This window comes from Dermacentor andersoni, chromosome 3 (assembly GCF_023375885.2).
Source record: "Dermacentor andersoni chromosome 3, qqDerAnde1_hic_scaffold, whole genome shotgun sequence".
Lineage (NCBI taxonomy): Eukaryota > Metazoa > Arthropoda > Arachnida > Ixodida > Ixodidae > Dermacentor > Dermacentor andersoni.
This window is the reverse complement of record NC_092816.1, coordinates 23197576-23210168: the sequence shown is the minus strand read 5'-3', so window position 1 is coordinate 23210168 and position 12593 is coordinate 23197576. Positions and strand designations below refer to the sequence as shown.

The following is a 12593-nucleotide window of genomic DNA, read 5'->3' as shown; positions in this document are numbered from 1 at the left end:
AAGGTTAGCAAACTTTCACACAAATGAACGTAACGCAATAAAAAGGAAGAAAAAGATGTAACATAATTTGCACCAGGCAAGAGATACGCAAGACGTTGTCAGAGAACGATGTCAGAGAACGATGTACCTGGGTTCAATCTCCGTTTGGCGCGCAATTTTTTAAAAAAATCGCGACGCTACGGAACAGCCATTTCCCGCCACATCTCTTACAACTCACATCTAGTATATAAGAACCACTGATTCATGAGTTGATAATCAGTGCGGCGAAATAGAGAGTTTTGTGCGATTATCTGTCGAACAGCAGGCGTCACATTTCCAGGAGCAAGTTTAATTAAGCATAACACGCAAAGCTAGTGCTCAGCCTTACAAGTAGGAAGCGGTTTTATTAGGCTGTCGTGCACTGCTGCTTGACGTTCTGGGAAGAGGACAGCAGTGACGAGTCCCTTGGCGCGCAAAGCCGACAGACAATCATGACTGCACTGTCTCGTCATTGTCTATATCCGTCGCACCTTCACGTTGGACGCAGTCGTCGCCGTCTGCTGACGAGGTGGCTCGACCCAGTGCCCCGTAAACCCCCGGTATCGAAACAAGACCAGCAGTGCACGAGGTCCCCCTTCGCAGGCGCCGGCGCGCGCGCCTCGGGAGGAGCGCATGCGCCCGCGGTCCAGCGCCGCGCCGCGGGCCCGGGCGAACGCGCGCGCCGAGCCGTGGTCGGACGCGGCAGCGTCGCGGCGCTCTCGAGCGGCGAAGCCACGCGAGGAGGCGGTGGCGGCGGCGGCGCCCAGCGTTGAGACGACGACGACGACGCGACCAGGCCGCCCAACGCGGGGCCGATGAGCGGCGGCGGCTCGAGCCCGGGGCCCTGCTCTGGAGCCGGGCCCCCCGCGCTGCTGCTTGCACCCTCACCCGCCGCTGCGGCGAAGAAGACGGAGGCGGCGGCGGCACCTGTTGTCGCCGCTGCCGGCCACTGCCGCCGGCTGCTGCTGCTGTGCTGACGCCGCGCTCACGCGCCGCCGCGGCCGCCTGTTGCTTCTCGGCGGCGGCAGCAGCTGGAGGAGGCCTCGCACGGCAGGCCCACCGCTCGCGGCGCACGACGACGCGGACCATGCGCCCCGGCAACGGAGGGCTGACCCCCCTGCAGCTGGGCTTCTGCGCCAACCTGCTATGGATCGCCGTGCTGCTCACCGTGCCGCAGGGTGAGTCCAGCGCCTTTCCTCGCTGTCTTCAAACCCTAACGGGAGACGTGGACCTCCCCTGCCTTTCACTTGCTAGCTGGCGAGCAGCTCGGCAGTGTCTGTACTACGCAGAGGTACTCAACGTGTCGGGTGTGCTACTACGGCCTGTACAGGTTACGTCTGCTGGCGACAGAAGATCGACGAAGCGTCGCGAGCCGTTCCAGGTGTGCTGCGCTATCGTTGCCGCTCATTCCTGCATCACTCGCCGGCACAATTCTACCGAAATCGGGACCGCGAGCCGGTGTGCCGCAACATACTCTTCGTGCGCAATGCTTACCGGAGCAAAATTGTTGCGGTGATTCGCGCGCCCCCTATCCACCGGACCTTGGAAGTGCAGTAGCAGGAAAGTACACGAGGACCGATGGCTGTGTACTGCTTGGTGAGGCTCAAGTCCGGATGAGGCCTTAGATTAACACGCGGAGATAACGAGCGAGCGTCGCTGAGTTGTTTCGCTAGGAGCGACTGTGCCCGGAACTAGTTGAAACACGCCAGGTCTTTGCTGACCGAACGCTGCGCTCGCATGCACACTATACTTTCGGCACGTGAGTTGCGGTGCCACCCCGCGCGAGTCGCCAACTCGTCCCCTACTCTGAGTGTTTCTACAGGACGAAAAATGTATGCCATACCGGCGTAACTCACTTTCGGACACGAGTAATGGAGCCACGGAATTTGAAGCGGCTGATTGTGAGCACACATGCCACGTCGTGCTCTCCATCGCGAATAAGAAATCTGATCCAGAGTGCTACCGATTCGGGTTTGAATTTACGCATCGCACTCCTTGGTCGGCGAACAACGCTAGCGGGATTGCGAGCCACGGAAAGGTGACGAAGCAGACATAAAAAAGAAAGGGGGGGGGGGGGGGGAGCGGGCGGTGGTGCGGCACGCCACCACCGTCGCATTAATCACCCCGCGTCATTCTTCACGGCCCTTCTGCTCGCTCTACGTTTATCGCCATTGCTTCTCGTCGACAGCGGCGCGTGAGTGATGATGGAAACTTAGGCTTACACGTGAATACAATAAGTGCACCTTCTTTCGTTGATAGACTCGCGGGGTTAAACGCTATAAAGCGCACTTGTGGAAGTGTGCCGGATTAATTTCGACCATATAGTATTGCTGGCCGCGCACCAGGTAGCTTTCTGCTCCCATTAAAATGCGATCGAACCCACGACCTCGTCATGAACTCGTGTTCCTTTTGCGGCACCGAATCGGACTTTTCGCACCTGATACGTCGGTGATGTTTCTATTTACTTTTTTGCGCATCAGTTCTGTTCGGCTGGGTTGTACGATACGTACAGACACCAAAGACGACTGATGTAACCAGCACAAGAGTGGACACGGGACAATAGCAAGGCGACAAGGACAAGCGCTGATCAGCGCTTGTCCTTGTCGCCTTGCTATTGTCTCGTGTCCACTCTTGTACGGGTTACATCAGCATGGAATACCAGCTAGCCCGGTCTCCCACCTTGCACCAAACACGAGCTCATTTTGAGCTTTGCGCTTACGTGTGGCATTTCGGAATGCTTCTTGAATGGCTTTACCGATCCGGGCGTACTTATAGGCCTTAGCAGAGGGCTTGGACATCTCCATCGCAGGTACAGTTCTTTTAAGTTGTGCAGACACATCAGCACAAGGAGTGTTGCATTAAACTGCTTTGAATTCCTGTTCAGTGTCGCAAAAAGTACAAAAAAGAACAAGAAATGTTGCTTTCGTGTACGAACATGCCATTAACAAAGTTCAAATTGAGAGCACCGTGTATTTGAAGTTCCACCACTTCGCGTGCATATGGACTTATATCATATAACCGCGTTACATTTTTAGACGCGCATAGAGCTCTTTGCAGAAAACGCGGTATACGCTGCCCTTGACAAGCATTTGTGATCTGTGAAGTCGTCTTACTACAGATTTTGCAGAATTCAATTCCCGGGTTTTACGTGCCAAAACCACTATTTGATTATAAGGCACACCGTAGTGGGGACTCCGGATTAATTTTTACCCCCAGCGGATCCTCGACGTGCCCTCAACGCACGGGGCACGGGCGTTTTTGAATTTCGCCTCCATCGAAATGCGTCCGCCGCGGCCGGGATTTGATCCCGCGACCTCTGGCTTAGTAGAGCAGCACCATAGGCGCTAAGCCACCGCGGCTGGTAAAAATTTTTGCGGATCCAATTCACATGTTGTAATGTATGCCAAGCGGAGCTTTAGAAGACCATTTAATTAAACGCTTTACAACTAACGGCGATACACCCGCCGCGTTGGCTTAGCGGCTATGGTGCAGCGCTGCTAAGCACGAGGTCGCGGAATCAAATCCCGGCCGCGGCGGCCGCATTTCGATGGCGGCCAAATACAAAAACGCTCATGTCCCGTGCATTGGGGGCACATTAAAGATCTCCTGGTGGGCAAAATTAATTCGCACTACCACACTATGGCGTGCCTCATAATCAACTCGTGGTTTTGGCACGTAATACCCCCGGATTCGATTCTGTAAGCGATGCATACAATTTTGTTTACTTTCATTCGATGCAACAAGTAATAGCGCGCAGCTCCAATAGAACACACCGAATGACTAAATCAAAGTAAACTGAATATAGAATTGGAGTAATGGGATTAACCGTAATTTCTTCTTGTTTTATCTAGAAATCGTACGTAATGGGACGCGCTTATCGTGGACAAATGGCCAAGAAGAACCCAGTGGCAAATACCAAGCGATTAAATCGAAGACATAAGTAAAACGAAGAATTCGTTAAATGTAGTTTGCCATTCATTCAAGAAATCGGTGCGCTCTAACGTTTTATGTGAGCCGACATTTATATGTAAAGGTATTATGTGAGAAGTTAATAATGCATATAAATACACATGCATACTTCGTTAGCATACAAAGACTGTATAAGTCACTTCGCTGGTAGTTCCATATAACTTTCGGCGATCCTGAATTCTTGTTCCCTTGCCCGGCTATTGATCATTATCTTTGTCATCTGCATATTACTCTTCAACCACACTTTTACACTCTCTCTGTTAAGGTCTCAATCATTTGTTGTAACTCGTCTCCCCAGCGTTACGGAACAGGACAACTGCAAACCGGAGGTTGCCGAGAGATTTGCCGTTGCTCCTTGCTGCTAAGCCTTCCCCAGTTTAATAGCTTGAATACTTCTTCCAAGCATGCACCGAATAGCATTGAAGAGATTGTGTCTCCTTGCCTGACCCCTTTCTTTCTAGGCATCTTTCTACTTTTCTTGTGGAGAACTAAAGTAGCTGTGGAATCTCTGTGGATAATTTCCAAGATATTTGCGCAAGCCTCCTGTACGCCTTGATTACTTAATGCCTTTATGACTGCTGGTATTTCTACTGAATCAAATGCCTTTTCGTAATTTATGACAGCTATATATAGAGGCTGATTGTACTCTGCGGATTACTCGATTACCTGTTTGATGACATGGATGTGATCCATTGTAGCGTATTTCTTCGTGAAGCCAGCCTGTTCTCTTGGTTGACTCAATTCTAGGGTTGCCCTTATCCTATTGAAAATTATCTTGGTGAATATTCTACACAATACTGGAAGTAAGCTAATGGGCCTATAATTGTTCCATTATTTAACGTCTCCAGTTTTGTGGATTACTATAATGTTTACATTCTTCCAGTTTTCTGGGACCCTTGCAGTCGGTAGACACTTCGTATAAAGAGCCGACAGTTTTCTAAGCATTATGTCTCTTCCATCTTTGATTAAATCGACTGTTATTCCATCTTCTCCTGCCGCTTTTCCTCGTTTCATGTTGGCAAGGCCCTTTTAACTTCATAGATAGTTATATATGGAGATATAACTTGTTCATTACTACTTCGAAGAGATATATCGTAGCTGCTCTGGGTAATGTACAGGTCACTATAGAATTCTGCCGCTGCTTTTACTATATCTTCGAAATTGTTGATGATATTACTCTGTTTACTTTTCAGTGCATATATCTTGGCTTGTCGGCCAAGTTTTCTTCTCACTGATTTCATGCTTGATCCAATGTTTACTGCTTCCTGAGTCTTTCTTAAGTTATAAATTCGAATATCTCTTATTTTTTCCTTGTTGATCATTTCTGACAGTTCCACGAATTCTGTGTGATCTCTTGAGTTGGACACTTTCATTCTTTGTCGTTTCTTTATTAGGTCCTTCGTTACTTGGGAAAGCTTACGTATTGATTGCTTGTGAAGTCGGCCTAGTTGCTGTTTCAATCATTACTTCTATGTGATCTTCATCTCGCTGTTCTAAGGCTGCGTATTTTTGCAAGTACCAGCCTGAATTGGTCTGCTTTTACCCTTGCTGCGTCTAAGTTGGCCTGTTTCTTCTTGACCAATTTTAGTTTTTCTCTCTTCAAGTTGAAGTGAATCCTAGACCTCATTACCCTCCTTATGAACCAGCCGATATGTCTTAACCTATGAATGTCTGCAAATATATCCGCCGAGACAGCGACTATATTTTTGTGTCGGTGACCAGTTTCCTTGTTGACTGTCTTTGAATCTACTGTTTGCGCCCGACGGGCATTTTATTTCTGGACCATCCTACAAACGGTTTGCGAGCCATATGGACTGTACTTCTAAGTTTATTTCTGTTAGTTGCTTTTGAGAACTCTTTATTTTCATGTCTCTTGTCACTTCACTGTCGCGAATCGCTGAGCTTTGTTGATTCCGAGATGTTCCGTTAATTCTATTAAACTTCTCTTTCCAACCCAGCAGTTGCCAGACGGCCACGCGAAACCCGGGAAAGTAGGCGAAGGAACCTAATAATTTATTACCGACGGCGTTTCGCTTCTGAAAGCAGCTTACGCGCAGTAGGTGAGAGAAGAGAAAATAGAGAGAGAGAGAGAGAGAGAGAGAGAGAGAGAGAGAGAGAGAGAGAGAGAGAGAGAGGGTTTTCTAATAAGAGCTTGATGTAGGCGTGGCGCCACGGTGCACGAGCTCTTTCTTCTTCCGCACTCGTCATAATGCGGACGCGGCGGCTAGATCTATGGAACCCACCACTTCATTCTTAGCGGTAAAAGGCAATAGCTGCTGAGCCACCGAGCCACCGCTGCGAGTTCTAATAGTGTTACAACCGGCCCCAAGTAATAATAATAATAATAATAATAATAATAATAATAATAATAATAATACGCTAAGTTGTACACCCTCTCTCTCTTAAGCATGACAGCAACGTCATCAGGCCATCATCGCTAGCGCATTCAGCGAGTCACCGCCATGTCGTGCTTTATCTGCAATCTGTCCGAAGGAATCAGGCAGTCTGCTCAGCAAAGATGCTCGAACCCTGTCTCGTCGCCGGCAGTGTAAATAACGCCCGGTCATGCACAGCAGCCGCCTTCGATTCGCAGCCGTTTCAGCTGCGCATGAATTCCGCACTTACTTAGTTTCGAGTCCCTTGTGCTGTCATCTCGCACGTGCCCCTATATTTGCACGCGACAATAGTGAATAGCTCGGCGATCGATAAAACGTGGCGGGAAATTACGCCCTCCTTTTCATAACTGGCAGTGAGGCGGAAAGTATTTACGTGCGGTTGTATATTCTTGCTCCATACATGTTCATATATAATACGGTAGAGTTAGATGAACCGCAATAAAGTGCCCGAGACAGGCTGGCCGACGTTTCGATAGGTGAACCTATTTTGTCCAAGGCGGCCTCGTGACTTCTGGCGTGTTGTACTCTAAAATTTCTCTACACCCTTTAGAGCTTATCTCGTCGCCGAACAATAATCATCTTGCCTGCATTTCCTTTCTTTTACTTTGTGCTCGCTAAGTTCTTGTCAGGAATGCTACGTCAGGCTCATACGCGCATAAAATGCACGCATATAAATGCACGATAATAAATGCGCGCAAAATAGATGACGAATGTCGCTTAAGGACAACATCAGCTCCAGATGGTGCCAATTTTTCTTCTAGTGTAGATGTAAGTGATCGGTAGAGTGACGTCACATAAGGGTCCCTTGTGGCGGCGACTATCTACAAAGGAAGAAACTGGAAACAAAAACAACATGAGCGCTGGCATATTGCCAGCGGCGTTAATATATTGAGAGCTTATCCATGAGGAGGGGGGGGGGGGCGAGGAGGGAGGGGGAGCACTTTATCCGGTTTCATCAAATTTTAATCGCAGAGTGTGTTTCGATGCATCTGCCGTCTTATGACTTTAAAAACCACATTGGGAATTTTTTCGCTAGTAGCCTGTGCGGATTTCGTCGGAGGTGCTTCATCCCCCAAGTGAACTATGGGCAGCACATGGATTTGCCTAAACTTCGTACTTCAGGCTTCGAATGACCTCGCGGATCCTTAAGTAACCTATTTGAAGTTTTCTGCCAGAAAAATCGTGGCATGGATATAATCAGTAATTTAGACCTTAAGTACTAGAGCAAGTACTGAATCTCTCGGTGAACTTCAGTTGTTAAAATCAGTAAACAGAAGTGCATTGCGTATGCTCATGTAGCTCACTGTTGTGTCCGCAGTGTAGTAAAATCTTTGCAAAGCTAGAAATTTTTCTCCAATTCAAAGGAATTCAGGGCGTCACTAACGAGAGCAGTTGTATAGCTCACAAAAAAGAAAATAGCCGTGAGTATTGCTTACCGAACGCCGTTCAGGTTTAGTGACACGCGTGGTAGTATTCTTATTCACGAAATATTACGCAATGAAACGACGTATGTGCACAGGTACAAACCACTTACCTGCTCCTCGTGAGTCCAAGCACGCAGCACAGTCACGCCACAAATGACATTTAATAAAACTGCAACGCGCTTTCACAATGACTCACCCGCTTATATCCTACACAAATTCATCTGATGCTCTCCTCGTACAGTTTATCGCTTTTTCATGTCATATTTAGTACTGCATTTCTTGCATTTTTGGTATGGAGTTGTCCTGCACTTCTTTTATTCTTTGTTATTGTAAATTTCGTTTTTACCTTATGCCCGTTTTCTCTCATATGCAATACCTTAACCCCACCTGCTATACTGATCTGTGGGCGACTGCAGGTATACGAACAAATGAATAAATATATACTATCCACGACTTCTACGGTGACCGAACGACTGCAGCGCCATATTTCCCCCTGGTGCAGATTTTTGCGAAACTGAGGTTTATTCGTGGTCTTCATCTTTTTTTGATGAGTGGAGTGACGATCAAAAAACAAGTGCGGCCGCATCATAATTATATATATAAAAAAAGGTCCTGATGGAAGCAACCAATCGCACATTTTTTCGCATCGATGTATTTTCTTCCGTCATCATTTTTTAGGTAGCGGTGTGAGCTAAAGAAAAGCACTCTTGCGTGGTTTGCGTCAGCGTTATTACTTAGAAAACACTTTATGCGGCAGAGACAATGAAATCACGCAAGAAAGAGTGAACTGTGCCACTGTGGTAATCAGATTAAGAAGATGTGAGACTGCCACAATTAAATTTCAGAAGCTCCAAGGGCGGTAAACTAAAATTTTGTTACGTTATTGCTTTGGATTTCATTTTCCCTCGTAATCCGTCTCAACATAAGAAATTGACGTACAAATTCTTTAACGTATGGCACTCAAAATTGCGCTTTTATTTTTGTCATTTTGTGTACTTCGTCCTTCTGATTGCGCTTGTACGGCAATTTCGCTAGCACCCTATAATTAGGAATCGGAGGTTATAACGTAACGTTATTCATTATTCGATGTTTCTGGCAAATTTTTTTTTCATAGGCATCATGTGACGACCAGCCTTCATTTTCATCGTTACTGAAAATTCGCTAAATTAAAACCTAAAACTTGTTACGCTTTCGAGTCGTGATTGGCGACCTTAACGATTACCAAATAATGCAAAAGAGAAACCTCTAATTCAGAGACTTGGAAATATAAAACTAACTTCGCTGCACACTAAAAGAAAATGCAGCTGTGAGAAATTAAGGTTACTTCATCCTTACTAAGACGCTGCATTTTTCTTTTTAACAAAAAGTAGCCAAATTTAAGGTCATTTGCGCTGGGTTCATATTTCTTCGCTTTCGTCGCTTATAATGAGAACGGACAGTAAAAACCTTTAGCGCGATATGCGCGTGGGTATGAAAAAAAAAGACAATAAAAATCAAAAATTTAAAAGAAAGCTTCGATTCGCTTCAAGTTTCAAAGTGGACAAAGGGCGAACAAAATCCCTAAAGGTGCATCGGACAGAAACCATGTATGAGCAGATCACACGTTAGCGGGCGCAGGGGAAATTACTTGTACTTGTTAAATGAAATAAAGAAATGATAAATAAATGGAAGTGAAAGTGGACGAAAAAGCAACTTGCGGCAAGTGGGGAACGATCCCTCAACCTTCGCATTTCGGGTGCGATGCTATACCAATTGAGCTACCGCGGCGCTGTTTTCCCATCCACTTTCTTGGTTATTTATGTTTCCTACCAGAACCCTGGGAGTGTAAGCCAGCGCTACCACACCTTGGCAGCGATGTGGAATATCCTTTCTGCCGCAGGCGTGTGTCGGCAGTGTAGTGCGCATGCGTGGAGCCATAGCTGGCATTGCCTTTCTTTTGCGTTAATATCAAATTACCAACGCAAGTGACGGCCCTTGAGAGAGTGTTGGGCTCCGGATTATAATTTCTATTACTTGTAGTTCCTTAACATGAGCCCCAAAAGCAATGTATGGAAGCTTTCTTCTTTTTCATTTCGCTCTCTCTGGAATACAGCTGCTAGAGAGAGAGAGAAAAAAAAACATTTATTTGGCAAAACAAGTAGGCAATTTTCTCGGTGAGTGGGGCCTTCAGTCCAGGGCTCCAATGCGATGCGCGACTTCGCGAGCCCGCTAGATCAGCCGTTGTTGTTCCTGCCGGCTTGTGCTGAGCAGCGCAGACTCCCAGACCGCCTACGCAAGCTACCGCAAGGGGAACATCTCTCCCGGGGCACTAGCGATCCTCACCAAATGCAAATCACCGGGACGGGCCGTTGAGCTCGTGGTGGTCTCGGCTCACTCGCAAGTGGAAGGCAACGCACTCGCCGACCACTATGCCCGAGAACTGTCAATCCGGGCTGAGGACGAGCCAGAGCTACCGTACCCCATGACAAGTTACGAAGAAATCACGCAAATGTACAGAAGCGGCAGATGTAGGCTTCCCCGTCCGCATCCGCAACTCAGCCGAATGCAGCAAACGATCGTGCGACGCACGCAAGCGGGGTCGCTGGCGCATCCCGTGCTCTTGCACAAGATGTTCCCAACATAGCATGACACTTCATGCCCGTTTCGCAGACGATCAAAAGACAATCTAGCACACATCCTTGCAGAGTGCACCAAGCTCAAGAACCCCCCACCCTCCCCAGCCCCAACCCCCCGAGCGATGGGCGACCTTGTTGTCCAGCCCCGACCTACCGACCCAGCTCGCGCTGGCGGCTAGGGGCCAGGAACTGCTGGACGCATATGGAACCTGAGAAGAAGGTTCCACCCCATCTGGTGCCAGCGCGCACCAACCTTTACTAAGGGCTCAGTATAAAAGTTGATTCTCTCTCTATCTCTCTCTCCCAAGAGGAAAGGGCAGGTTTGGGTATAGGAGGAATACCCGAAGGGTTAGGGCATTCGGATCGGTATTCGAATCAGCAAGACAACACTGTAGGCACTGGGTCACTATGCCGGACACTTCCGTGTTCGCAGTTGGTATAATTAGCATGATCCACAGGAAGGCGCGCGTCGCTGATTCAATCTGAAAACGAGCATGACGTGTCTCAGTGCCACCGAATCACGTCGCCCGCAAGGGCGCCGCAGTGGAACTGCTTAGCGGCACTGTTCGTTGCAGCTCACAGCCGTCCCTCTGATCTGCGCTCTGATTGACCGACTCGTCTTGCGTGAATACAGCTTATACCGTCGGGAACTTTGGGTCCGTTACGCAGGGGCCGTTCAGTTTGTAGCCAGGGGTGCTATGCAAGACTGCCCGAGTTTGACAAAGCTCAGGACCTCCGAGAGTTCTGGCGACACCCTCAGATGGCGTCAAGAAATAAATTCGACCCTTAATACGCCTCCAGTTTCATTGGCATTTCTATATTCCCTCTTGGGTTACTATCACTTGGATGATATCTCGTGGGTGACCGAAAAGGTAGTCCCCTGCTCAAACTTTCGGTGCCTACTTTCATTTCTTCATCGTCCCATTACCTACGCAAGTAGCCGCCATGGTGGCATTGTGGCTTTGGCATTGCTCTGCTAACCGAGGTCGTGGGATCAGAATACTGACCACGGCGGTCGCATTTCGATGAGGGCTAAATGCAAAAACACCCGTGTAGTTATACATATAGGTGCACGTTAAAGAGCCTCAGGTGGTCAGAATGAATCCGGAGTCCCCCACTACGGCGTGCCTCATAATGAGATCGTGGTTTTGACACGTAAAAACCCCGAATTTATTTAGTATAATATTTACCTGCTGCAAAATAAGTTATGGGAAAAACGATATCCACATATTCGAAAGAAAGGAATGGGTTGGCTTGAGAATACACCGCGTCTACACTGTTCGCATTCGACGGTAGATATAATGTCCCAAAAAAGGAGCAACGCCCGTAACGCGCCCAAAAATGCTGTGGCAAGCGGCTTGCGCCGAGTGCGTGCTTGTGTAGATAGCGGGACAAGTCACGGTATCGCGATGTTGCCTTGATAACAATGAGCGGTGCTGGCGGCGCGTAACAACGCCTAATATTGAAGCGAGGAAGCAGCGGCGGGTTGAGCTCGTGTTGACATACGTGGCTTTATCTCGACATATTGTATTCGGCTGCTTTCGCGCGTTCCGCGCTATCTTTGTTCACTGACTGCCGTCAAGCAAACTGGGACGAGTGAGAAACTCGGAGCATCCTGCATAATCCTCTCGGACCCGTATTTGGCAACGTTCCATTTCAATTTGCATTCTTCTTATCTTATCGTGCGCAGTGCCGAGTGAACGATCCCAACAATCCCTGTACTTCGAGAATGCCTCGCAGCCTCGTGCTCGAGTAGCGCTGCAAGTGTAGTGTGGCCTTAATTGAGTTTCTCTTTCTGTCAGGCAACGATAGCCTGTCATATATAATGCGTACGCGTACCTCATTTGAAAACATACACGACCTCGTAGGGAGATGGGGACTTGAAAGTGATCAACAGTAGTCGAACGAGGAATGTCTCACGCTGTAGCCTACATTGGCTCCAGCGACATAAATAGTTCGAACACTCTCGATCACGTGCTTCAGTTGCGTTACCGCTACAATGCTTTTGTTTAAAGCAGTTGAAATTCAAACAAGACAGACGTTCACAAGAAGCTTGAGGCTTGAAATGACCCGCAGTAGTAGTGCAACAATAGTTGTCGCTGAATTGCCAACGTTTCGACGAGGATACTTGTGTTCATCAGAGCATTTGACGAGAACAAGTCACCGTGCTG

At 48.1% G+C, this 12593-nt stretch overlaps 1 protein-coding gene across 1 annotated transcript in view; it reads left to right on the top strand.

Annotated features, from left to right (window-relative positions):
* Window positions 1–300: 300 nt before the first annotated feature.
* Window positions 301–12593, top strand: part of LOC126518996 (neuronal acetylcholine receptor subunit alpha-7-like) — a 353751-nt gene continuing 341458 nt past the window's right edge. Inside the window, exon 1 of the mRNA XM_050168610.3 lies at window positions 301–1196. Coding sequence (XP_050024567.1) covers window positions 1106–1196 — 91 coding nt within the window. The 5' untranslated portion in view covers window positions 301–1105. The remainder of the gene's footprint in view (window positions 1197–12593) is intronic.